The sequence below is a fragment of the Sus scrofa genome, chromosome 13, assembly GCF_054392235.1.
Source record: "Sus scrofa isolate SSC_HxYL_T2T_F1_AM1 chromosome 13, Sscrofa_HxYL_maternal_Yorkshire_Landrace_v2.0, whole genome shotgun sequence".
Classification (NCBI taxonomy): Eukaryota; Metazoa; Chordata; class Mammalia; order Artiodactyla; family Suidae; genus Sus; species Sus scrofa.
The window spans coordinates 221523191-221550352 of record NC_139395.1 but is presented as its reverse complement, the minus strand read 5'-3'; the positions used below and the strand labels follow the sequence as shown (position 1 = coordinate 221550352).

Here is a 27162-nt window from a genome sequence, read left to right as displayed (position 1 = left end):
GGCGCGGCTTTCAGACGGGGCGCAGGGAGCGCGGGCAAGGCGCCCTCGTCAGCACACGGCTGCTCCCGGCGCGAGCGCGACCCTGACGGGCTGCGGCCACAGGCACTGCCGGGGGCAGGAGGAGAACGGGTGCTCGACACAGTGGCCGAGCCGTCCAGCCCACGGGCCCTGGCCTGGTGTTTCGGCTCCACCTGGGGCGCAGGGCAGAGACCCGGTCCGGAGCCGGCCTCGGGAGCCAGTGCCGGCCGGGGTGACGCCGGCTGCCTCCCTCCTCGCCGACGGCTGCGTAACGGAGACTCGGAGGCAGAGAGAACATCTGGTCCTCACCCCCAAAAGGCAGGCACTATGGGTCCCATTTCAAAGATGGGGAGACAGACGCAGAGTCAGACAACTCACCTGTAAAACCCACTATGCAGCTGGAGCAGCTAATGAGAAATTAGCGCCCCGAGACCAGCGCAATTAGCTGAGGAAAAGTTTTCCAGGGCCCTCCTGCTGTTAAAGGCCCCAGGGTTTTGGTCTGAGGGTCCAGCGGAGGTGCACCCCACCCCACCCCCGGGCGCAGCGGCGACGGCAGCTCCAAGGAATTCGCTGCGGCCTTCGGAGCCAGCCCAGGGCCCGGGAGGAGGGCGCCCACGAGGCAGGCAGAAAGAGCAAGGGGAGCCTCTGCTAAGCCTGTCCCTGCTTCGGGCTCACGCCCGCACCCCCCGATCTCACAGCTTGTCACCCCAAGTGCCAGCCTCCAGACAGCCGTCATGGAGAGCAAAGCTGGGGGCCACGATCGGGGGCCAAGAGCTGAAGTCAGGCTCAAACACACACCGACCCCAGTGGGCCTTCCTGAGCATCCAGGGGGTGCTCGGCCCGCAGCCCAGTCGGGACGTGGGCCCAAACTGTCCTGCGTGATCATGACAAGGGGTCATCAGAGAAGGCTGGGGACCAGGGACATTCAAGTCACACTCGGGACGTCACTTCATTAAGTTGAACAATTTTCCCCTTTCGCAGAACCAGAAACCATCTAAAGTTCTAATTAGAAATTTAAGTTACCGAACAGATTACATTTAGAAGAAATAAAAATATACGGGAGTTCCCGTCATGGCTCAGCGGTTAACAAACCCAACTAGGATCCATGAGGACGCGGGTTCGATTCCTGGCCTCGCCCAGTGGGTTCAGGATCCGGCGCTGCCATGAGCTGTGGTGTAGGTTGCAGACATGGCTCGGATCTGGTGTGGCTATGGCTGTGGTGTAGACCAGCAGCTGTAGCTATGACTGGACCCCCGGCCTGGGAACCTCCGTATGCTATGGGTACGACCCCAGAAAGACCCCCCCCCCAAAAAAAAAAGGGAAAGAAAGAAAAACATTGATTTTACTTACTAAATTGTCAGTTTCCGGATCTTCACAAAAGAAGGGCTTTCCCTCCTTCTCTTGCTTCCTTACAAAATTCTCAATGTCCACGTCGAAACTGGCAGAAGTCGTGCCTTCCGAGCCCTGTGTAGATTGTTCACATTTTTCAAACAACAAAGCTAACAACGGAAAGAGCGGATGCCTGGAGGGAGAAATTTTACAATATATTTTCTGCGTTTTCGAGAAAGCGTTTTAGTGTGCACACACGCACTGCCTGATCCGACGGCTCTGCGGCGACAGGACCTCAGGCCACGCAGCACGCCCATGCACGCGCTCTCCCTCCCCGGACCGCAGGGCACCCGGAGGGGTGCAGCCCCCGCCCGTCAGGCCCGGAGTGCTGTCGCCCCCCAGCGATCCCGAAGCTACGAGCAGTCCCTCTCCATTTCCCACCAAACCCCGGCCCTGGGCGCCGCTGGACGGCTCTACCTCCTGCCTCTCCAGCTTCGCCGTCGGGACAGTTCTTATAAACGGGGCCAGGCGTGTCGTGGCCTTTCGTGTTGGCTTCCCGCACGCGGCCTGGCGTCCAGGCTCACACATGCTGACACGATGGCCGCAGACGATGCCACTGCGTGGCTGACACCCGCTGTACGGGTCAGAGTTCACGTGCGCATCCCCGTGCTCGTTGGGCTGGGTTTTTGTATGGGAAGTGTGATCGGGTCAAGGGTCTCTTATTCTGCACGAGGAGGCCCAGCGGTTGGGGGGTCCACCCGAAATCAGGTAGACCGATTCTTCCAACTCCACGCTTCTTTCTCAAGGTTTTGCTCTCGTTGGTCTGGTTCTCTCGGCTCCCGCAGGAAGCTCGGGACGAGCTCGTCTACAGCTGTCGGAACATCTCCCTGCCTCCCACCGCCCCCGCGGTGGGACAGAGACCAGCATCGGGAGAGGGACCCCTTACCGGGCTGTCATCCGAGCCGCGGACACGGCACACCCCTGGGTGAGGTTCTCCTTGATTTCTTGCATCGGCTTTTGATAGTTTGTAGCATAAAGGGTCTGTGTGTGGTGTCTTAGATCTACACCTAAATTTCATTTTTGGAGCCCTTGTAAATGGTATTGTCCTTTTTTTTCTTTTTGGCTGCACCCGCGGCATATGGAAGTTTTGGGCTAGGGATCAAACCTGTGCCACCACAGAGACGATGCTGGCTCCCTAACCCACTGCACTGCAGCAGCAACTCCGATGACGTTACCCTTTTAATTTCAGTCTCCAGCTGTCCATTACTGGTATAGAAACAGGATTGGTTTCGGTGTGTTGCCCTTGCAACCCATGACCTTGTTAAACTCACTTATCTTGGGAGTTCCCATCATGGCGCAGCAGAAACGATTCCAATTAGGAACCATGGGGTTGCAGGTTCGATCCCTGGCTCGCTCAGCGGGTTAAGGATCCAGTGTTGCCGTGAGCTGTGGTGTAGGTCGCAGACTCGGCTCAGATCTGGCGTTGCTGTGGCCGTGGTGCAGGCCAGCAGCTACAGCTCCGATTTAACCCCCAGCCTGGGAACCTCCATATGCTGTGGGCGTGGCCCTAAAAAGCAAAATAAATGAATAAATAACCAAACCCAGTCACTTATTTCATTCCGGACGTTCTTCCGGTGTGGTCTGCACATAGACGACCATGTCATTTGCGCCTAAAGCCTGTTTTACCTCCTCCTGTCCAGGTGGACGTGCCTCTTCTCTCTCCATCTCGCCTTGGCCGCCCAACGGCCCAAACGTCCACCACAGGCTGAGCCGGAGTCGGCGGGGTCGCCTCTGCCGTCCCGAGTCCCAAGCTCAGGGAAAGCTTCAGGCTTGCGCCACTTCGGATGATGTGAGCTACAGGCGTGGGGCAGCTGCCCGCTACCAGGTTAGGAAAGCGCCCTCCGGGGCCACTTGGCGGACAGGCGCTGCCCGTAACTGGCTGTTGGCCCCCGTGCCGCGCGCTCCTGCGCCCCGGTGCGATCGCGCCGCGGGTGGCTCGCTGCCTGGTCTCTGAACGGCGACGCCGTCCTGCGCTCCGGAGAGAAACTCCATCTGGCCACTACATGGTCTCCTTACGTGTTGCCGGACTTGTTAGTATTTTGCTGGTGACGTTCAGGGCTCCCTTCACGGTTTGGTGCCGTCTGCCCCCGGCTTTCGTGTCCGAAGGATGCTCGCTTCGTAAAAGGAGTCAGAGGTGTCCCCTCTTCGTCCCTGGACGAGACTGGGCGCACTTCTGTTCTCCCTTCTTTATATTTTTGGTGGAATTCTCTTGCACAACCATCTGGGCATGAGGAGTCCGGCTTGCAAGGCTGACTACAACGTAGATTTATATTCCAAAACCTTTTTAGAGGCATTAGGAGCAGCGGCGTAATGAGAGCCTTTCACCCCAGCAGCCGTCGCCTGGCGCCTCACGGCGCTGCCTCCCCGAACGCCCAGTTCCGTGTAAGGAGGTTTTCTACACCCGCAGGCTCCACGGCCCACCCTACCTGTAAATGGCCTGCTTGTCTGCATCCATCGGTGTCTGGGACCCCACGGGGGGGGGACTCACGCCCTCCACATCGGGTTCGGAGCAGTGGGGGTCTTGCTCGGTTTTTAGCTCGGTTACCACGTGCATCTGCGAAAGGTGGAGAATCTGTCACCGACGCAAAAGAAGCTGCTGCCCAGGGAGCCTCGACTCTCAGAGGGGCCCAGCGGGAGAGCGAGGAAGAGCACGCCGCCAGACCGCTCAGAAGACCCAGGGACGCGATGCGTGCGGCCGACAAAGCTGCCTGGAATCGGAGATGCTCTCAGGCCGCTAAAACCCGGGCCAGATCTCCAAGCCACTGAAAAGCCGAGCGGGCCACTATACGTGAAATGCTCAGATTTTCAAAACCACAACAACCCCACACCTGTGAGGGCGCTGGCGGGTTCGCAGTGTCACCTGCCTCTCCCCCTGCTCACTCCTCTGTCCGCAAGAGGATAAACAGGCCAGGCGCTTCCCATCCGGTCACAAAACAGCCGGACCCACTGTGGCCCGTATTTGCGACAGGGCTGAAACTCTCCCTCTCCTCTCCCCCTCTTTTTTTTTCTTCCATTTTTGGCCACCCTGTGGCATACGGAAATCCCCAGGCCAGGAATCAGCTCTGAGCCACAGTTGCAACCTATGCTGCAGCTGTGGCAATGCCTGATCCTTTAACCCACTGTGCCGGGCTGGGGACTGAACCTGTGTCCCAGCGCTGCAGAGACGCCGCTAGTCCCATGGTTCCACAGCAGGAACTCCATCCCTTACCTGCCTTTAAACCTCAGGAATCCACATGCTGTGCAAAAAAAAAAAAAAAAAAAACTTTTGGCTGCGCCTGCAGCATGTGTGACTTTCCTTGGCCAGGGCTTGAAACAGCCACAGCCATGACAATGCCGAGTTCTTAACTGCTACACGACCCAGGAGCTCACAAACTGCAAACATTGCAAGAAATACTTGAAATTTTTAAAAGTTTAAGAAAATTTTCACTGCATCCAGAAAGCAAAGACCAGCTGTGTTTAAATAGTATTACACATAAGAGGAAGCCTTAGAGATATTATCATTGAAATTGCTTTCAACTAAGTGGTGTTGCTTGTAATTAGGGGAAGAGTGTTTAAATCCTTACACATAAAGAACTCAGTTTATTTACAAATGAAACAAAATTGCTACAGTGAACCTCTCATTATCCCTGAGCTGATGGCCGCCCCCTTGGCTTCTTCACGGCTGGGGTGTCTGGGGTCTGCCTGCCCCGCCCCCAACTGCTAGCCTCTGTCCTCAAGTGGCTTGGTTTTTGGGGGGGTGGGGGATGGTCTCGGCCAAGGATAAGAGAGCCCATGTCCCTGCCAGGAACCCAGGCGGATGCTCGGTTAGGGGTAGGGGTAGGGGTAGGGGCAGGGGATAATTCTTCAAGAGTCAACTAGAGAGACAGACATCTATGCAACAGGAAACATGCCCGGAATGGTGCCAAACTGTCCACCCAGGAGAGTCCTGAGTTGGAAAGAGAGGGCGCAGCCTCTGGTCCTACACACCGCCTGGAACCCATCGCACGGGGAGTACGTGAGGGGGGCACCCCGGGCTAGATGGCTCCCCAAAGCCCAGAGCAGGGAGCCGGCCCAGGGCTGCAGACCAGGAGGGAGCATGAAGTGAGCCCCGTTCTGCACTGAGCAAGAGCCTTCCGGGGACCTCAGGGTCCCAAGAGAGGCTGCACGTGCCCCCAACGCCCCCGGTCCCCAGTTCCGGGCTTTCACTGCAGCTTTAAGGAAAACAGGTCTCAGGGACAGTGGCAGAGTGCTCAAGAAGCCACGTGTGTTACCAGAGAGAGTGTGTAGACACAGCCACCGAGTGGGAGCAGGAGACAGACAGCACTGGGGACACACGACCTGACACTGGGCAGGCCCCCTGCCGCCCGCGCCGGGGACGACCCTGCCGGTCAGCACCCAGGCAGAGTCTGTGATCATCAACCACCAGCGCGTCCTTAAAGCAGCAACCCTGACTCACTCTGACGCTGAAAAGGTAAATTCCCAAAAACTAGGATTTAGAGGGGTCAAAATTGCGAACTTGGTATCGCCCGGCAAGACTCTGACCAAGTCCACGGCTCAGCTGCCTGAGCGCCAGCAGGTCACGACCGCATCAAACGCGAAAGGCCCACCCTGCGCCTCCCGGAGCCCGGCCCCCCCCCCAGCACACACGGCGCTCTCGGCGCTCGCGGCCAGGCTGGCGGCTGATCCTCGTGCAGAATAAAGCGCGAGCTGTCACCTGCTGCCCATCTTGATAGCCGTCTATGCTCAAGGCCTGTGTAGCCATCATGGTCGGTGGGCTTTATCACAAAACATCAAATCATCTTGAGTCAAACGCACACGGTGTCTGCGAAAACAAAAGCAGAGACACATCGGTTAATCGGGGCAGAGCACTGCCTGCCCCTCGTTCCGCAGCACCACGGACCTTTTTTTTTTTTTTGGCTGCACCCACGGCCTGCAGAAGTTTCAGGGCCGGGAATCAAATCTGTGCTACAGCAGCAACCACGCCAGACACTTAACCCGCTGAGCCACCGGGGAGCTCCCCGTATACACGTCTTCCCAGGAGAAGGAGGACCATTCTCCATACTTCGTCAGAGGCCGGATCCGCCCAGCATCGCAGCGCCTGCCTGGCCACCCCACGTCTGTCCTCGCACGTGCTACCGCCTCTGCAGGCATTTAGATTTACCCCTGCACTCACCCAGCAAACACCCAGTAACGTCTACATGTGCAGGACACTGTTCTAGGTCCTGGGGCCATAAACAGGGGGCCGCCAGGCAGCACCCAGGGAGGCAGGGGGCTCTGGCAGGGTGACACGACAGAAGGTGAGTGTGCGGCTCGTGGCATGCGGCTGAGCCCCGCAAGGCCGAGGCAGCCCCTGGGCTAACCTCTGGTGCGATGTAGGGACAGGAAGGCCAGGTGCACCTGTCAGCACGCACAGGTGAATGAAAAGGGAAACAGGGGCTGCCTGTGCCCCGCAGGGGGGAGGGCCAGCAGGGGCACAGGAGCAGGTCACATGCGCTCACAGGCCAGGTGAGGACTGTGAGTCTTCCTGAGGGCCAGCGAGCCTGGGAAGGGCTGAGCACGGAGGCTTCCGGCTCCGAAGGGCCCCTCTGGCCGTGGGGGGGAGCAGGCTGCATGACTGGGGGCCAGGAAGGTGGCCGGGAGCACAGGCTGTGCGGGCGGCCGGGGAGCAGGGTGGGTCGGGTCGGGTCCACGGTCCCACCTGAGCCACTGGCAGAGCTGAGCCACGTGTCCCGAAGTGGACACACCGCGAGGAGCAGGTTCCGCGGCCTGGGGCAGAGAGGAAGAGGGGACGTGCCAGGTTTGAGACGCTCCTCGAAACCCACGAGCAAGTTCCAAACAAGGGCATCTGGGCCACAAACCCAGCGACCCCAGGGTGCGGTTAGGAGGCGCAGAGGCCTGGCGGGGTCGCAAGCAGGGCCAGACTAGAAATGGGGTCTTTCTGGGTGCCACATGCTAAGGGGCTCGAGCGGGGAGAGATGCTCTGAGAGGCTGGGGGAAGGGCTGTGAGCCCCCGGGATCGAGGCAGAGGCTGGGATGGGGGTACCAGCCCAGGACACCTGGAGTCCCCAGTCCTGACCTGCTCACTGACCCTGGTCCAACTGACAGGGCGGCCGCAGAACCCGCGTAAGGGCAACAGCGCAACTAACCCAAGGCACCGCGGAGGCCCTGCAGCTCTAGACGAGGCCCAGTCAGTCGAGGCCCGGTCAGTCGGGGCCGGGAGCACGTCTCCAGGCCGGCTGTCCCAGCGGTGGAGGTCACTGCTCTGCTCTTCCACCTCTGGGGTTTCAACGTGCCCACAACACACACTGGGGACAAGACAAAACTTTATTTAAGACCCTACGGCTCCGCGGTCCTCCTCTACTCCAACTGCTTAAAACTGCAGTATCGGCATCACCCGGTGCCAAGGTTCTAAAGGGAATTTTGACATTTGTGGCCTCTCTACAGGGAGCACCGCGCCAGGAGGTGGCAGAAGGGGAACAGCGCCACGGTGACTCACGTCTGCTGGGTGAAAGTGTGGGGACAGAGAAGCAGGGGGACGGACATCCCCGCAGGACGGCCAAGGAGCCAGCAGGACGCTGCTGGTAGGTGGCAATGCCGCCTGATCCGGCTCCGGAGGAGGAGGCCCGGGCGGGGGCAGGGGGCAGCCTCCGGGGCTCAGTCTGGGGCGCTCCCTCCAACTCCAGCCGAAGCCGCGGGTGTGACACTGCGGCGCCTGCTCCCAGCAGAGCTCGCCGTGCTGCCAAGGAAGCCGCCTGCTCTGCTCGAGGCCTCAGTCGGCCCGCTGGGCTACACGGCCTCCGGGTCAGCCGCCACGCGACTAAGTGAAAAGCGATGGTTCCCCGGGAGATCAGAAAAGCATCCAGCCCAAGAGAAACCACCGGCAGGCTCATCTTGGGAAAAACCTGTCATATTAGGCATTACATGAAAACCAAGGCTCCCTGAGATTTAGAAACAGGCAGCGAACCCCTGCTCCCCTCCCGTTACACAGAAAACTAAGTTTCTACGATGTTCAACCTCAACAGTGTCCCCCACTCTTTCTTTACAAAGATCACACTCCACTTACAGGAACCGCACGTTGGCCACATTCCTTGTGCTACACAGCACACACCCTCGTACCTTATCTGGTACCTAGTGGTTTGTCTCTCGCAATGCCCTCCCCCCACTTGCCCCCTCCCTCTCCACTGGTAAGGACTGGTTTGTTCTGGTACCTGTGAGTCTGTTTCACTTTTACTGTATATTCACTAGTGATTGTTTTTATTCTGCACGTAAGGAACATACAATGCTGTGCTTTCTGACTGGTTTCACTTAGCACAATGCCCACCAAGTACATCCATGTCGGTGCAAATGGCAAGCCCCCATCCTTTTTTAGGGTCGAGTAATACTCCACTGTGCGAATGTGCCCCGTTGTCCTCATCCGTTTGCTTGTCGATGGGCACCCAGGTTGCGTGAATGCCGTGGCTACTGTAACTAATGCTGCTATGAACCCTGGGGTGTGTGTTATCTTTTCAAATCAGTGGGTTTGTTTTCTCCAGATATATGCCCAAGAGTGGAATTGCTGGGTCATATGGTAACTCTATTTTTAGTTTTCTGAGGCCCCTCCATACTGTTCTCTGTAGTGGCTGCACCAGTTTACATCCCTGCCAACAGTCTAGGCGGTTCCTTTTCTCCAAGTGTCTCAACCTCTTCTTCTTCTTTTTTTTTTTTTTTTTTTTTTTTGCTTTTTAGGGCCACACCTGCAGCATGTGGAAGTTCCCAGGCTAGGAGTCGAATCAGAGCTGCAGCTGCCAGCCTCCACCACAGCCACAGCCATGCCGGATCCTTAACCCACTGAGCGAGGCCGAGGAGCGAACCAGTGTCCCTGCAGATCCTCGTCGGGTTCATTACCGCTGCGCCACAGTGGGAACTCCACGTCTTCACTTAACGTCATGTGGGGCTAAAATCAGGATACCACGGTTTGGGTCCCTTTTATGTGTACAGGTGTAATCCAGGTAAACGGACTCATCCATGGAAACTGTCTCTTTGCGCCCTTTCAGGAATTCCAGCCAGATGAATACAAATGACCAAAATGCAACTTTCCAATCTTCGTGTACAGAAACCATAAAACTCAAAAGTAACTGGAGAAACACAAAACTTAAAACAATCCATCCCTTGCCAGCCGCAAGTATTAAACTTGAAACAACAGCAGGGCGCTCTGCTAGCAGACGTGACGAGAAGCCTGGTGCCCCCGAGGGGTCCTGGGATCGCAAACCAAGTAACCAGTTTGAAAGAAACTGGAGCACACGAACGGTTAACCATAAAACAGTTATGCTCTTCTCAGAGTTCCTGCTGCGGCTCAGCTGGTTAAGAAGCCAACTAGTAACTGTGAGGATGTGGGTTCGATCCCTGTCCTCGCTCAGTGGGTTAAGGATCCAGCGTTGCCACAAGCTGTGGTGTTGGTCCCAGACGTGGCTCGGATTCTGTGTTGCCGTGGCTCTGGTGTAGGCCGGCAGCTACAGCTCCAATTTGACCCCCAGCTTGGGAACCTCCATATGCTACAGGTGCAGCTCTAAAAAAAAAGTTTTGCTCTTCTCAAAATCAACTAAGACTATAGCTTTGGTGCTAAGACCTCAAGGGCAGATAAAATACGAAATGTGAGCCAAGTTGAAGAGGCAGGCACTTTGCTATGTTTAAGCTTTCCAGCCCAGGCCAGCTGACAAGCCGGGAAGCTGTGCAGGAGCCAGACAGGCGAATCCCAGCAGCGGGGAAGCCCTGGGCGGGGAGATGGACACGGCGGGAAAGGTCAGAGCAGGCTCCTTCTGCGGATCAGAGGCTGGAGAGGCCCCAGGTGGCCGCTGCTCGGCTCCCCACCCCCGCACCCCCCCCCCCACCGAACCCTGATGTGTCCAAGGTGCCGTCACTGCTGCCTTATCAGAGCAGAGTCTCCGGGCCCCCCGGGAGATGTCGGTTTTAATGTTTTTGTTTGGCTTTAGAATGTTTGTTTGCAGTATGTAAGAACATTTGGCAAATTAATCTTGGCTTTTAGCCTTGATTCCAATGTAACCCCTGAGTGTCCGATCCTGCACGCTTCCCTTTTAGTGAAGAGGTACGGAAACGCACTAGGATCGGAAACCCTTCCACGTCCTGAGGGTGACGGGCAGGCGCTATTCCAGGCGCTGGCGACCTGGCGGGCGGGGAACACATCCACGCCCCTCGGCCCACGAGGCTCCCCTCCGGGAAGGTCTGGCAAGTCCGAGAACGTGGGGTTCCCTGCAGGTGCGATTCTAATCACTAGACCTAGTCACGGAGGCTTTATTTATGTGGTGCTTAAAATGAAAACTGCATCTACTAAACTTAAAACTACGGTTCGAAAGGTGTGAGGAAATTTACGTTGCATGTGGGAGGCTCAGTAGGACTGGTGTATGTGGTCTGATCACCTTGAGCTGATGGAGGCTGTCTTAGGGTTAAAGACGAAAATTTACTAAATTTACAAAGAGTAGAATAAAATGTATAAATTCTATGTAAAAGGGGGGGGGGACAGGTCTGTAACTCTGTAGCTTTAATAAATGCTGGTTTTAAAACGACTTCAAGTGATATCTTCCCGTGCTCAAAAGCCTTATTTCAAAGGGCATTAAAAGCGCACAACACGGGAGCTCCCCTTGTGGCGCAGCAGAAACAAACCTGACCAGTATCCACGAGGATGCGAGTTCGACGCTTGGCCTCGCTCAGTGGGTCGGGGATCTGACGTTGCCATGAGCTCTGGTGCAGGTGGCTAATCCAGCTCAGATCCCACCTTACAGGGCTGTGGTGCAGGCCAGCAATTCAACCCCTAGCCTGGGAACTTCCACCGGCCGTGGGTTCGGCCCTAAAAACCAAAACCAAAACAAACACTCATGGCAAGAAAGCTGGATATGTGGAAACAGAGCCTACATGTCACCCCAGGGGCAGAGGAATCCACCGCAGTTCCCCCCCGCAGCTCCCCCTCCGTGAACACGACGGTCACGTCCAAGAGAAAAGGCGCCTCGGGCCTGGCAAGTGGAAAGGCAGGCACGCGACCTGCTGGGAGCACGACGGTGCCTTTTATTCAGCCTGCAACGGCGTCTTGAAAGCCTTGTCTGTGCCCAGCTCCGTTCTAAATCCTGGGGACGCGGCAAGAAACCAAGCAAGGTGCCTGCCGTCAAGAGACCGTTTCCTAACAACGCTGGAAAGCATCCGGATTACGGGGGAGGGACAGCGCCCCAGGACCAAGAGCGTGGGGTCCGCTCTGGCGCCCGTTGTGAAGTCTGGGGGTCTTTTCAGTCCTGATTAGACACTGGAGGGGTTTCTTGCTCCTGGCAGAAGTATGTCCCTGTCGCTCTACTTCCTGGTGGACGGGCGGGTGGGAAGTGACCCGAGTCTGTGCAGACCCCCCTGGCACCCGCTCTAACTGTGCTGAGCCCACTCGCGGTTCGAGCCGTTTGTGGAGCGTCTGCAGGTTCTCCTTAGCGCGTGTCGTCACCTAAAGATCACGCGGAGACAGAGCCCCAGTCAAGACTCCTGCTGGTTCTGAGAAACTCCCAAAACTGAGGCACAGGGCTCCCGGTGACCTGGCTGGCAAAGCAGAGGCTCCCACGAGATCAGACCTGGAGGCAGCCACCCCGGAGCCGCTCGGTGTGGGTCCTGCTCAGGCAGCCCGTGCCAGTGCCCAGGCCAACACGCAGGCGCCAGGAACATGGGCCCCGAGGGGCCACCAGTGTCCCAGAGGGGCTGCGCGAGGGCGGGGAGGAGGACGGGGGAAGGGCTCTCCCCAGCGCCACCGGAGGCCCTACTCAGACACGCTCCGCACCCCCCGCCACGGGGCCCTCGCCCCCTCTCCAGTCCGACCTGACCTCTCTGACTCCCTCGGAACCAAGAGACACCCAAAGTGATGCAGGGCACCCCCACGGCTGGGTGAAGCAGGTGACGTGCTCCTGCCTCGAGGCCCCTCACTTCTGCAGCCCTGAGGCCGCCCCCCAGTAACAAGTCTGACTAACCAGACCCCCCCACCCCCAGAGGCGAGGAAGCCCAGGCCACAGGGAGGGTCTGTCCAAGGGGCTCTGGGCCACAGCCCGGCTCCCATCCCAGCCGACAGCCAGCATGGATTTCCGAGCTGGAGCACCTCTCCCCCCAGACTCTGGAGCCCTCGGCCACCAGGCCACCCCCAGCCCCCATGCCCCCCTAGCTGAGGACCCGACCTTGAGGAGCAGAGACGGGCCGTTTCCACCGCACTCTTTCCGAACTGTTGGCCCGCAGACCCACGAGCAGGACGAGAGGGCCAGGCTGTGCCCGGCCTGGCCGAGCGGGGACGCGGTGCCATTGCTCTGCCACAGTGAGGCGACAGGGACACGGCTAGACACCTCCCGAGGCCAACCTGGCCGTGCCGTGTCCTCTGCCTGGTATTTCGGAGAACGCAACAGAACTGTGTTTTGTAAAAATTAACAAACAGAAACCTCGATTCGACAGAGTCGGGAGCCAGCAGGGGGCGCGCGCAGGCCCCGACGGTGGGGACGCATGGGAAGCAGACTGGCTGCTCCGGGCCTGGCGAGAGCTCAGCGAAGAGAGGCCACCAGCGAACCCTCACTTCCTGCAGGGACTCTGCTGACTGCAGCCCCCCAACTTCTCCCCCTTTTCAATCGGCTCTCCCTCCCTCGTGGCAGCGCAGCCTCGCCAGGGTCGCAATTCTTCGTGATCCCGAATAGCTTCGATTTTGCTAGAGAAGTAACCAGCAGTCTGTTTCAGGTCAACCGTTTCTAGATTAACTCAGAACTCACAAGGAAGTCACAACAGCCCGGGCAGTCTGACAACTGTGATGCCTAAGAATGGTAACTGTATCAACGCAACCTGTGAATTACGGGAATTACGTCATTCGAAGTGGGAACGGATGGGAGTTCCCACTGCAGTGCACTGGGGTAAGGACCCAGTGTGGCTGCAGCTCCAGCCCAGGTGTGTTCCCTGGCTGGGGAACTTCCGTGCCACGAGGATGGGCAAGTGAGGGGAAAGGGGGCAGGTCGGACGAAGGTGACCCACTGGGTACACACCGCGAATGACCTTCAACCACGTACCTTCGAGGACACACAGGTGTCAGCTTGCTCTGCAGACATTCGTGAGTCTACAGAAAACGACGGCCTGGTGCTCGATGCCTGGTACCAGTGGTATATCTCCAAAAGATCCGAACACCTTCCGGTACTAAAGGGGAAAGGACGCCTCCTTCCTGCCTGATCCTGGCGTGTAAGAAGCCTGTAACGGAGTCCACACACACTGACAGCCCACGGACGACCCCACACCACCCGAGAGCACGTGAGCACTGGGCAACCATGAGGTCTACGCCCTAGAATTCCACTCTGGAGAACAGGCATCTAGCTTTGACTCAACAGCTAAGCTACAGAAACAGTCACCACCCAGCCCATCATTTCCTGGACTCCTAGTAACGCCTCCAGACCCTCCTCCCGCCCCACCCCGCCACCCTCTGCCCTGCAGCCCCAGGGATGGCATCACGAAGGCTTGCTGTTCCCTCTGGGTACCAGTCTTCAGAGTCACCGCCGGTTTCCTGGCCTTCTCTAGTGACTGGCGAGGTGGTTTCAGGACACTAGGATCTCCTGGGTTTGAACATTTACAAACTAAGGGCAGTTTTTAAAATATGTATACATGTTTTGACACTCCCATTACCGCATCTTTTTCCAACGCAAGCCCCTGCTGTTACCTCCTACAGCCTTTTATCCCATCCTGGTAATTCTTTTTGTTTTCTTGGTTTTTGTTTTGTTTTGTTTGCCTTTTTTAGGGCTGCACCCATGGCATATAGACAGTCCCAGGCTAAGGGTGAATCAGAGCTACAGCTGCTGGTCTACACCCCAGCTCACGGCAAGGCCAGGGATCGAACCCGCATCTTCATGGATCCCAGTCGGACGGGGTTCTGCAGCGCCATGGCGGGACCTGCACGCCCTGGTGATTCGAGACAGCTTTCTGCTTTTAGGTGAAATGGGGCTCCAGGCTCAGCTTGTCTATTTGCTGTGCCAAGCCCAGACTTTTCCAGGCCACGCGAGCCTGGAGCCGACTTCTCGCAGGGGGCAGGTGTGCGGGGACCACGGTCAGTGCCGGGGGGCTCGCTGTCCTGGCTGCTCACGGGTCCCAGGACGATTCCATGGACAGGGAGGAAATCTTTTCTCACAAAAATTTTTTTAAAACAAGTTAACACTGATGCCTCCAATTCAAATCTGAGATTAGAGGGTATTTACATAACTACTTTGAATTACAACTTGTATGTCTTTCTTTCTTACCCTGAAAACCGTGTTTCCTAATGACAGCGACATAACGACTCATGTCTGTATGTATATGGTATCAAGATAACATGAATATCATGCTAACAACTGGAGTATTGAGAACTGTTTTAAGATTTCTCTAAAGTTCAAGATTTAGCCCACTAAGACAGATGTATAATCCAATTTGTTTTGTTTTGTATTTTGTCTTTTTAGGGCTACACCCCCGGCACATGGAGGTTCCCAGGCTAGGGGTCGCATTGGAGCTACAGCTGCCGGTCCACACCACAGCCACAGCCCCACCGGATCCGAGCCTCGTCTGCAATCTACACCACAGCTCACGGCAACGCCAGATCTTTAACCCACTGAGCAAGGCCAGGGATCAAACCCACATTCTCATGGATCCTAGTTGGATTCATTTCCGCTGCGCCATGACGGGGGCGCCAAGCTTTTTGGATCATGAGCAAACACTTAACGGCCTCTCTGAGATGAAATGCACGCTCTCCTCACACCCCGCGCATCCTAACACGAGGTGAGACGGCTCAGGGGCGGCAGGCTGGCCGCCCCTTCGCGCCCGCTTACAGCTGCAGACGGAGCACCTTGGGGTGTGGACGCTGCACGGCTGACTCAAGCGCCGCTCTGGGGGCCTGGGCCTGCTTCCGGGCCGTTAAAGGGATCTTCTGGAGCCCTAGATCCAACGAGGACACACCACTTACACCCTGCAGGGGACTCCCGCTGCCTGCAAGACTGGGACCCTAAGTCTCCCCAGGCGGGACTGCAGCGTGGCTGCTCCTTGCTGTCCCCCCCCCAACTGCAGTCAGAGGCCCATGTCCCCCACACATACACCCTCAAAGCCTCTGGACACACAGCAGCACCCCCTCACACTGCACTCAGAGGCCCATGCCCCCCCCCCACCCCTCTGGACACACAGCCCCCCCACACACTGCAGTCAGAGGCCCATGTCCCCCCACACACACCCCTCTGGACACACAGCCCCCCCCAACACTGCACTCAGAGACCCATGTCCCCCCCCACGCCCCCCTCTGTTCACACAGCCTCCCACCTGGAAGGACCTCCCACCCTGCATGCCCTTCTCCACTGCCGTTCCCCTGGCGCGTCACATGGGTCGGCCCGACTTGGAAGAACTGTCCTGACCTCTGACCTGCGTCTCAGAGCAGAAGCTGCTGCAGGTGGCATCTTCAGTCTACTTGAATGGGCTTCTCGTTAACTTGTGCCACCACCACTTCCTGGCAGGAAGGAGCCGCAGCTGCATTTGGGCACCATGATGTCCGTGGCCACTATCACAAGGTTTGGTACACAGCAGGTGCACAATAATGCTGTTTAGTGAACGGAAGCTACAGTTTATACAACACGGATTATGTGTCCCCTGAAAGTCTGACCTAACCCTCCCGGTGCCTTTTTAAAAGATCCATCTTGAGCATCTCCGCTGCACCTGCAGCGGCTGGCTGGCCAAGGTCTCCTCCTCCAAGGTCAGCTCTGGTCACTTACATCGTCTTCCTAAACCACACACAGCGCGAGTTCCCCGGGTCTGGTGGTTAGGCTTCGGCCCTTTCACTGCTGTGGCCCAGGGTCCACGCCCTGCTCTGGGCACCGAGATCCCGCCTGGAGCCGCTGCACGCTGCGGGGACTGCCGTGGAACCGAACATGGTACGACCTTATGTGTGCAGTTCCCATCATGTGGGGTCACACACCTCTTAAAATACTGTTCTCATTTCTTCTTAGTGAGATCCGCAAAAAGCAAAAACACATTTGCCTTAATTTTATTTTCCTGGTTCCTTGGGCTGAAGCTGAATTCGTTCGTTTTTCTGGTTCTCTACTAAATGCACTTCTCCCGGGGGCCGTTCCTGCCTCACCCCGGGGCTGCGGCGGGGGCAGCCCTGTCCTTCGCTGAGCGTCCTCTTCAGCCCAAGAGCGACAAGGAAGGGGCTGGGGCCTTCGGCGTAGATGTTCTCAGCTACCCTTAGACTCTCAGGTTAACTGGGTTGCACTGTGGTCGGAGAATCTGCTATCTACAGGTTTTACTTTTTGAAACTCGGGATTTTTCGTTGGGGCCTAACATGTGGCAGTTTTTGTTCGATGTTCCATGCAATTGAAGAGAATCTATACTTTATGTCCTGTTACTTAAATCCCCTCTGTCAACACCCCTCAGGTAGGGATGGTCTGGCCCCCAAGGGGCACCAGGCAAGGCCCACACACTTCCAGTTACCACGCGCAGGAGGGAGGGTGCTGGCCTCGAGGGAGCGGGGGCCAGGGACGCTGCTGGGCAGCTTACCCGGCACAGGACAGCGCCCCCGGGTGACGGGGCCCCAATGCCCACAGGGCCAGGCTGAGAACCCCCCACCCCCCCCTTTCTCTCTCTGGCCCACCTGACACGCAGCTTGTGAAGAGCCCTCCTCTGTGTACAAGCGTCAGCTTCCATTTTGACCCATCTCCGTGTTTTTCTACATTTTATTAACACGTTATACTTGGGACTAGTGGAAGGGACTCCTCCAATGCTTTTCACCTTGAGTCTAGGTGTTTGAGACTGATCTTGCTAAACCTTTGTTTGTTTTTGGCCATACCCACAGGACGTAAAAGTTCCGGGGGGCAGGGATCAAACCCGGGCCACGGCAAGGACAACACTGGCTCCCGAACCCACGGAGCCACCAGGGAGCTCCCCTGCTTTCTTTTCACGCGCTGGATCTAGTTCTCTCCCTCCTGCCACCGCCTTCTTGTGTTGGTTACAGGTGAATCACTCACAGACTGCACTCAACTCCACTTCGTGTTTCTGCTAAGCCTGGGGTCTTGTCAGCTGGGAGACTTAACCCTTCTACGTGACTCACGGCTACCGCTGTCTCTGGGCCGACTCACATGCCTTGCTTTGGAACACACCCAGCAAGCCCCTCCGCCTTCGCTTAACTGCCTTTGGCGGGAAATGACGCTGTTCTTTGCTCCGCGTTCCCACCGAGCACGTGGGAGCCACGCGGCCCCTCTCGCGTCTTCTGCCGGCTGCCCACGCCACCTGCATCGGCGACTCCTACAGCCCACGTCTGCACGACAAGCCTCGGTGCAGAGCTGTGCCCTGCGCTCATTGCTGTCCCACCCGAGGCTGTTCTTCAGCACGGGCGCTGCAGGCCCGGGGCTGGTCTGAGCGCATGCCAAATGCCAACGCGGGAAGGCAAACACATCGGGGACCATCCAGGACCTTCTTTCAAAGCTTTAAAATGAATTCGGGGCGTTTAAAGGTTAAACTTACGACCCTGGGGTACACCTGGCTGCGACGCGTTGCTCCCAGAGAACGCCGTGTGATCTGATACCCACATATGCCCACACGCACAGGCAGTATTTGCTCCTCTGCACGCAGGGTGCCTCCTAATGGGGAGGGGACCCACCGAACTCAGCGAAGCACCTCACAGAAACTACTTCTGAGTATCTGACTATACCGACTAGACAAGAATTCCGATTACTTTAATGACACTCTTAAGAACACAGCTAAAAAGAGAAAATGCACGTTCTGTTGGCACTATAAGTGTCACTTTCAGTATTATTCGTTACATGAGAAAATTACATTAGAAGAGCATTCCTGGAGTTCCTGTCATGGCTCAACAGTTAACGAACCCAACGAGTATCCATGAGGATGCAGGTTCTATTCCTGGCCTCACTCAGTGGGTTAAGGATCCAGCGTTGCTGTGAGCTGTGGTGTAGACCAGTAGCTGTAGCTCCGATTCGACCCGTAGCCTGGGAACTTCCATATGCCACAGGTGCAGCCCTAAAAAAAATAGAAGGAAAAAGAAAAAAAAAGAAAAAAAAGAAAAGCATTCTTTTACACCTTGAAGGCAGAAATACTGGGGATATTCCATAATACGTATTCCACTCCATGCGAACTCAGTAGCTGCATTTTTCTCTGGGAACATATAATTTATACAGAATACACACACACACACACACACACACACACATACATATATATACATATTTTTTTTTTAGGGTCAAATCAGAGCTACAGCTGCCAGCCTACACCACAACCACAGTAATGCCAGATCCGAGCCGCATCTGCGACCTATACCACAGCTCACGGCAACGCTGGATCCTTAACCCACTGAGCAAGGCCAGGGATCAAACAAACCCACATCCTCATGGATACAAGTCAGGTTCATATCCCACTGAGCCACAACAGGAACTTCCAGAATATTTTTTTTTTCTTCTTTTTTTTGCAATTTCTTGGGCCGCTCTAGCGGCATACGGAGGTTCCCAGGCTAGGGGTCAAATCGGAGCTGCAGCCACCGGCCTACACCAGAGCCACAGCAATGCGGGATCCAAGCCGCATCTGCAACCTACACCACAGCTCACGGCAACACCGGATCCTTAACCCACTGAGCAAGGCCAGGGATCGAACCCGCAACCTCATGGGTCCTCGTCGGATTTGTTAACCACTGCGCCACGACGGGAACTCCCAGAATAATTTTTTTTAACAGTAAAAATAGCACACATAAAGGTGGAAAGATTTTTAAAATTTGAAACAGTTACAGTTTTTGGTCTTAGGATATACTGGACTGACATGAAGCTTGAACCTGAGAAATAACTATTTAAATAAACAACAGGCAAAGTACAACCTCAGGCAAGTTAACTAAACATCACCTTCTCAAGTCAAAGGGTCCCCAGGAAAGCAAGTCTCAGAGAAGTGCCCCAAAGGAGCCGAGGAGCACGCCTTCTCCTGTCTTAATTCCCTTTACTGAGAATCACCGAAAGCAACGCCAAGACCCGGGCTGGGGAAATTCTGGAAAGAAAAAAAGAGCCCTGAAGAGCCAAAGATCAGAGAGGAGCCAGGTCCCAGCCCACCCCAGGGAGCTCCTGAGCCCTCCTTGCTGCCCGCTGGCATCCGGGGTCTGAGGACAGGCGCTCTGGGCAAGGAGGGGGCACCCACGAGAAAGAAGCCAACCCGTGCGCGGACTCGGTCCGGAGAGCAGGGACGCTGCGCACTCGGCGCCAGAGCGGAGAACGCGGGGCTCGGTCCACGCCAAGTCCTTCCTCCGAGACCCTCGTTACCGCCCGGAGCGCTTCACCGAGGCCCTAGTTTTGCACGACCCCACACTCGGGTCCTCGCACGTGAGGAGCTCAGGGAGGAAAACCTATGTCTCCCCCCTTCCTGTTCCTGTGCCCCGGGTCATGCCTCGGCTCCATCCGGCCCCAGGCCCGCTCTGGTTCGGCGCAGAACCGAGCGGGGCCAGCACGCCCCCCGCGCGGGGCCAGCCAGCGAGTGTCCGGGGCTCTGCGGGCCTCAGGCCGTCTCTATTCCGGCTTCGCTCTCCTCCCAAACGTCCCCTGACGGCTCTAGGGCGGGACGGGAACAGGCCAGCGGGGCGCGGCCCACGGGCCTGCTCTCTGCCAACCCCAGGCCTCCAGTCCAGCTGACCCTAACCCCACCCAGAATGTGCTTCTAAGGCCGTCCTGGTGACTCGAGTCTTTTGCAGGTTCCCCTTAATCCACAGGCGGGCTCCCCCCGCCCAGCCTCGGCTCCCGTCCCCGGGGGGCGTCACCCCAGCTGCTCTGAGGGCGGCTGCAGCTGGCGAGCATGACCAGGCCCGCTCCCGGGGACACGCAGGAAAGCCGAGGGCACCTGCAGCTTCGGCGGCTCTAAGAGGGCCGGTCACGAGGCCAGAAAAGGACAGGGAACAGTGGCGACCAGGCAGGAGGCAGGACCCGGCGAGCTCTCGCTCCCGATTCTGGAGGGCGTCACTCATCTCGGGCAGGACCCTTGCTGGACTAAAGCTGTGTGTGCACAGAGCTGAGAGAGCTGTCAAGGAATCCCAGGAAACTGTCGAAATAACATAGCCCAACAAAAGGGCTCTTTTCCAAGACACCCTGCAGGCTGCTGGGCGGCGTGGCTGCAGTTCACTGAACTCCCCCTCGGGAGGCCCCGCTGCCCGCCGGCTGGGCTGTCCCAGGGTCCCAGGGCGGGGCTGCCAAGACCTCACTCTGCGAAAGCAGCCGTCGGAAGATCACTTTCGTTTTCAAACAAGGTTTGGGGAGGCACCACCTGAAGTTTAATATTCAAATAAAACCACAGATGTGGAGCTCCCGTCGTGGCTCAGCAGGAACGAACCTGACTAGCATCCATGAGGATGTGGGTTCAATCCCTGGCCTCGCTCAGTGGGCTGAGGATCCTGCGTGGCTGTGGCTGTGGTGGAGGCTGGCAGCTGCAGCTCCAATTCGACCCCCAGCCTGGGAACCTCCATATACCGCGGGTGCAGCCCTAAAAGACAAACAAACAAACAAAAACATAGACATTAAATCCTGTCAAAACAAAATCCATCCCCAAAATATTTCGAAGCTAAAGGGCCACATACGCCTACTGGAGACAAAGCAAAACTCTAATAAAGGCGTTTAGTGGTTTCGGAATCCACTGTAGTAACTTCTGAGTTGAACGGCCTATCCCATCAAACGTGGGTTCCACGTAACGCTTTCTGGAAAACGCTGTTCCAGGTCAGTACTTCTCAACTTGGGGGGGTTGTCCCCCCGGAAACATTTAGCAAAATGTGCAAAGACATTTTTGGTTGTCACACCTGCGGGTGGGCTCCCAGTGGGTGGGGACCAGGAATGCTGCTAAAGTCTTCCCATGCACAGGGCAGCCTCCCTAACATGGACAACTAGCCCCTAGTGACAACGGTGCCACTGCTTCCAACCCCTGCCTGAGTGGACCACAGGGGCTTTTGCTTGGGCTGCAATAAATTCTGCTGCAATAATGAAAAAAAAAAAAAAGTGACAAAATTTAGAATAATGCAAAGTTAAATTCCTGATTTTTTAATAAAACCGCCACCTCCCCAAACCTTGATAAAATGTCTCAGACAACAGGTAACAAATACTGAGCTCACCAAGCTCTTGTGAAGGCGTGACTTCTGCAAGTCTGATCAGAGCTCAGGACGCTGCAATCGCAGCTCTTCCACCCACCTCAGACCTGCTGCAAGGGGGCGCTGTGCAGTTGGCAAGAGCCTACCCTCCCTGGGAGAGCTGGAGACCAGGAGGCCCTGGCACACAGGTGGGCACCAGCAGAGCTGGCCGGCAGCGAGCAGGCCAGCCCTGACACGCTCTGTGGGGTGTCTGCCGGGACAGTGGAAGCGGGGAGGCAGGGGAGCTGGGAGGAGCGGCCCCGCAGCAGACGCGGGTGGAAGCAGCAGGCCAGCAGGAGCAACAGGACTCAACAGGGAAGGTCAAGGCCTGAGTGGGCAGTGCCACCCGCCCCAAGGCCAAGCACACGTGGTCCCTGGATCCCGGATCCCTTTTTTCCTTATTTCCCGTGTGACCCTAAACCCGTGGCCTGCTCCCTGCCATCCTGGGGCCTGACTCCAACAGCCAGGCATCCATCAGTCACAGATGCAGACGGCGTGCCCGCAGCCTCAGCCCCACAGGCTCCACTAGGCAAGAGGCTGAGGCCAATGACACACCCCCTGTGGGCGGCAGGACTGGCCTCAACAGAAGTGACCTCTGGGACAGCCGCCCAGCCCTTGCACGTGTACACTAACAGGTCCCAAACTGACACTCTTCTGCTGTCTGTCTCCACCGTCCACGTGTTCCTGAGCAGCTTGTACAAGACTCATCACAACAGCGCCGTCAGACAGGAGCCCGCGTGGCCCAGCCGCCCGGACAGCAGACTTGCTAAGCTCGGGGCTCTTATCTGCCCCGTCTGATTTCCTCGTCATCTTTGCGTCAGCAGAGTCAGCTGAGTCAGGAGAACGCAGCACAGACACATTCCTGCGAGGGGACGGGCGGAGAGGAAGTGGATTTCTGGGCGAGTGCAGAGGTTCTTTCCTAGGTGGTCTCGGTGGACCCGAGGGGGTGGGGGCGGAATCACTCCTTCATTTGCACTATCGCCCGCCTGAAATTTAGCCCTCACTCAATGACGAAGGTAGACATGAACTCCCGGAGTTGTAAGGGTACCTGTGACTTCTCTACAACAGAAACCAGATATTTTTACCAAGCATTGGTGTTGCTGTAGAAATCTCAGGTTGTCAGTTCTACTCATCAGCACGCAAAAAGAAATTACTAGAGCTGCTGTAACCTGCTACTAAGCGAGCTAACAAAGAGCGTGAAGGAAACCTGCCCAGTCTGGCTCAGTAGTTTCACAACTGTATTTGAGGGTAACAGCTTCTCTTCTAGATGCTACTTTCTCCTTCCTAAACTGTCCGAGGAGGAGTCTGAGCCAGCACAGAAAAAGGCCCCTGGGGCGGGCTGTGCATCTCTCTAGAAGTTTCAAGGTTATTTCTACAACAGTGTGAATTAGTTTGCAACAAAAGTGAAAGTTACAACTAGAATGTTACTATTCAAGCTGTACCTTTCACTGGTCCTAAGTAGTACTTTTCTAACGTTACAATAGGCTGATACAAAGATGTAAATGTGTGCAACACAAAGGGACAAGAATCCAACAAAATGTCTTTACACCCAGAATCATTAACTATGCAGCGCTGACACGTAAACCACCAGCACAGAATGTTAATCCTTCAAGTCATAGTTCACCTACTCTATTTCCTAGTTCTAACTCCCACTTCTTAATCCCTCAGGCAGGAAGCTTCCTTGCACAGCTGCCTCAGAAAACACCGTGGCAGTCATTACCACACCACGGGGCATCCTGGATTCAACCAAATACTGTCATTAAAAGATCCACATATCACTCTCCATGCTCGGTTAATTAAGAAAGTGATGAAAGGCAGATTCGAGCCCGTCTGCCATCTTCCAAATCCATGAACAACTACATGTGAGAGCATCCCCAATACCTGCACTGGCAACACTTCACCAAACAATTCTTCCATATATTACAGAAAATATTATGTACTATGTACACCCTTTTTCAATGTCAGGAAAAATCATATACTTATACCCAACCAAGCTGAGAGTGCCGCATCTACCTTAAAGTGGAAAGTACTCACTTCCTTCGGAAAAGCCAGTAGCTTTCACTGAAAGCTAAATCTTTGACTCTCTAGGAATAATAACCCCCTTACATAGGGCAAACGTATTCTGGATGGCTGCAAGTCCCCGATCAAGTCTGCCCATTGCTCATCTGCGTGGGGAGGGCTCCTTCCCTTCCACCCCACAAGTACCGACTTCTGCCCTCACCCCCGCCGGACCCCCTGCCCAGGAGCACGTGCTAAGACGCATTTTCGAGTCAAACATCACAAAGGAGAGCCTAACTGGCTGAAGCTCAGAACCACTAAGAAAACAGGGCGTTTCAACAGCCACTACGATGAAATAAAGCAGACTCAACTTTTCCTGATTTTTCTGAAGTGACTCACGATCTCTTTCTAAAGGAATGTGAAATTCCAGCCAGCGGCCAGACCATGCCCCACACGTCCAGGCACCTATTTCAAATTAGCCCTTTATTATTCGCCATGCATTTGTAACTCATTCCAGAAACCGGGCGCCCAGGCCCTGGAGCAGGAAGGCAAGCCCACCCGGCTCCCTGCCGGCGCCGCCTGCACAAGGCCCAACCCTCCGACCCCGCCGCCCCGGGAGCCCCGCAGCCAGAGGGCGCGGCGCCCCCGCCCCGAGCGGCCCCGCCGTCCACCGCCCGAACCCCGGGCCCGCGCGCCCCGCCGGCCCCGCCCCCGCGCTCCGGACGCCGGCCCCGCCCCCGCGCGCGCCCGCGCCGCCCCGCCCCCACCGCGCGCGCCCGCGCCCCCGCCCCCGCCCGCGCTGGGGCGCGCGCCGCACTCCGAGAGGGACGGTTAGGAGCGCGCGTCTCGCGGCGGGCCCCGCGCGGCGGCGGCAGCGGCGGCGGCGCCTTCCAGAAATTTCCGCGTCCCAAAGCCCACACCGAAAAACAAGCGGGGCGCGCGCCCACGCCGGCCCGGCGGACAGCGCCCCTCCCCGCGGCCTCGGCTCCCCTCCCCCACCCGCGCCCCCTCCCCGCCCCCTGCCCCGGGCGGCGGGTCCGGCGCGGCCCTCCCGGGCGGTGGCGGCCCGCGGAGACCCAGGCGGCGGCGGCGGGGCGGCGGCCGCGGCGCCTGCGGGCCGGCGTGATTGATAGGGACGGGGCGGCGGAGCGGCGGCGGCGGCGGAGCGGTTGAGTGACAGCTTACCTGGGTGCCAATCTTCATCACACTGACAAGCGGCTGCAGCAATCGGGACCCGCAGTGCCGCGCCCGCGTCCAACCGTCACGCCGACGCTGGGCCACGCGACACAGCCTCGCTCAATGGGAGGAGGGCGACGCCGACGCGCGCCGCATCAATATTCACACAGGGGGCGGGGCCTTCGGGTCCAGGGCCCCGCCCCGCCCCTGCGCCGCCGCGGCGGGGGGCGTGGCCTGCGCGCCGGGGGCGGAGAGTGGGCCGGGGGCGGGCGATAGCCGGCCCCGCCCCCGCCTCGCGCCCCAGTCAGGCCCCGCCCCACGCCGCTGCGCGGCGGCGTGAGGAGCGGCCCGCCCCGCGGGCCGCGATCCCCGCCTCACCGCTGTGCAGCTGGGGGCGTGGCCTGTGCGCCACGCCCCCTTTGTTCGCCCCTCCGCGGCGGATGGAGGAGCGGACTCGGGTGGGCGAAACCATCCGCGGAGGTCCGGCGGGGAGGCTAGCCGTACCATACGCGGGAGGCGACGCTGGGCCGCCTCCGCGCATCTCGGTGCTGCGGGGTCCGGCCAGCCCCGGGCTGCCTTCGGAGGCCGGGCCACGCGAGCAGCCGGCGTCCAGTCCCCTACTGTGCGCGGAGCCCCCTTTGTGTGCAGGCCCGCAGCAGCCCCCCCCATCTTCTTCCCGGCAGGCGCGCACGTGCGCCCCAAGCGCGGTGGCGGTGCCTAGCGACCAGCCTGACTCCGGGCGCGCTCGGCCCGGGGCCGGCTCCCCGCGGTGCTGCGAGCATGCCTCTGGTCGGGTGCTCTGCTCTCAATGTACCTGTCCCCGGTGACCCGGGCAGGCCCCGTCTCAGGGCGGCCCGGAAAGTGTGGTCTGTATTTCAAGGCGCCCGTGGGTCCCGCCGGTGGCCTTACCCTCCAAGACGTTAAGGGAAGGGCAACACCTTCCCTAACGCAGAGGCAGAGGGGCTCCTCCTGGGAGGGATCGCCGTAGGGGGACCATACACACCTCGCAGAAGGGCTCCGCGCTGCCCGGGGAAGAAGCTGACCCGGGACTCGTGGCTGGAGGCTGCCTGGGGTAGGTTCGGTCGTGAAGAGCCTGGGAGGACCTCCCTCCCAAGTCTTCAGGGCTCCACAAACACCATGAAGCCCCAGGCCGTCTCTGGCCCTGCGGAACTGCGTTTTCCAGAGAAGGTTGTAGCAGCGCCTGGGCGAGGAGGAGGCACGGATAGTGGAAAGTTGGAGAGGACGCCAAAAACTCAGTGCTGCAGCCCGGCTACATACATATGCAGGGTCCAGTGCAAAATGGAAATGCCGAGTTCCCGTCGTGGCGCAGCGGAAACGAACCCGACTAGGAACCGTGAGGTTGAGGGTTCGATCTCTGGCCTCGCTCAGTGGGTTGAGGATCCGGTGTTGCCGTGAGCTGTGGTGTAGGTCACAGATGTGGCTTGGACCCTGCATTGCTGTGGCTGTGATGTAGGCTGGCAGCTGTAGCTCCGATTCTACCCCTAGCCTGGGCACCTCCATATGAGGGTGTGGCCCTAAAAAACAAAATAAATCAATAAATAAAAATTTTAAATCATTGCAATTCTCACTTAAAATAATAATAATAAAAAAAAAACAATGAAAATGCAAGGCCCCTTGTTCCAAAGTTATTAAGAATTTTAAGACGGGGACAGCAGAGCATTAAACCAAGTGAGAGCCCCAACCAACTACACTGCTCACCAGCATCCGGAAGCCGGCCCTGGCCTCACTGGCCTCCCCCTAGTCCTGGCTCTGGGCTGAAACTTTCATCTGGTTCCCAGGGAGCAGGTCTACGACCAGGAGGCCTGGATGTGTGCAGCAGCCCAGTCCACGTCCCGGGCAGGTGAGGCCCAGACCCAGCACCCACGGGCTGGTGGCCGCAGTCCACTTTCCTTGTCCTTGTTGGGCCGCCTCCAGAAAAGAGAAGGGGCTAGAAGCCCTGTTCGTGGTGACCGCCAGATCTGTGGCCCTGAGGTTCAAACACGTGAGAATACTCTTTAGGAAAAATAATTCAAAATTACGCAGAAACGGGGTCTCCAAGGGCGAAGCTTCCTTTATTTTTATTTCTTTCTTTTTTTTTTTTTTTTTGTCTTTTTTGCTATTTCTTGGGCTGCTCCCGCGGCATATGGAGGTTCCCAGGCTAGGGGTCGAATCGGAGCTGTAGCCACCGGCCTATGCCAGAGCCACAGCAACGTGGCATCTGAGCCGCGTCTGCAACCTACACCACAGCTCACGGCAACGCCGGATCATTAACCCACTGAACAAGGGCAGGGACCGAACCCGCAACCTCATGGTTCCCAGTCGGATTCGTTAACCACTGCGCCACAACGGGAACTCCTATTTTTATTTCTTCAGTGCTTTTTATTTTTTGCATTATAGTTGGTGCGAGGCTTCCTATGCTTCCCTTGTCTCTTCCCAAGGCTGCTCCCGCCCTCGTGCTGCGGGGTTTG

The 27162-nt window shown here is 57.4% G+C and overlaps 1 protein-coding gene across 50 annotated transcripts in view; it reads right to left on the bottom strand.

Moving 5' to 3' along the window:
• The window catches only part of PKNOX1 (PBX/knotted 1 homeobox 1), a 45702-nt gene extending 20896 nt beyond the window's left edge, over positions 1-24806 (bottom strand). For 8 of the 50 annotated variants that reach the window (XR_014825237.1, XR_014825244.1, XR_014825246.1 and 5 more), the window contains exons 1-4: positions 24704-24806; positions 6101-6208; positions 3834-3961; positions 1369-1540 (exon numbers count right to left, since the gene is read on the bottom strand). Coding sequence is in view for 27 of the 50 variants with exons in the window: in XM_084992217.1 (XP_084848343.1) it covers positions 1369-1540; positions 3834-3961; positions 6101-6151 (351 nt within the window). In the remaining 23 variants the exon portion in view is untranslated. Of the gene's footprint in view, positions 1-1368; positions 1541-3833; positions 3962-6100; positions 6209-7084; positions 7153-7532; positions 7692-7882; positions 9168-11043; positions 15541-19271; positions 24184-24703 lie in introns of those variants that run through there. The other 42 variants (XR_014825243.1, XM_084992223.1, XM_084992232.1 and 39 more) reach the window with 29 other exon arrangements.
• Between the last annotated feature and the right edge of the window lie 2356 nt (positions 24807-27162).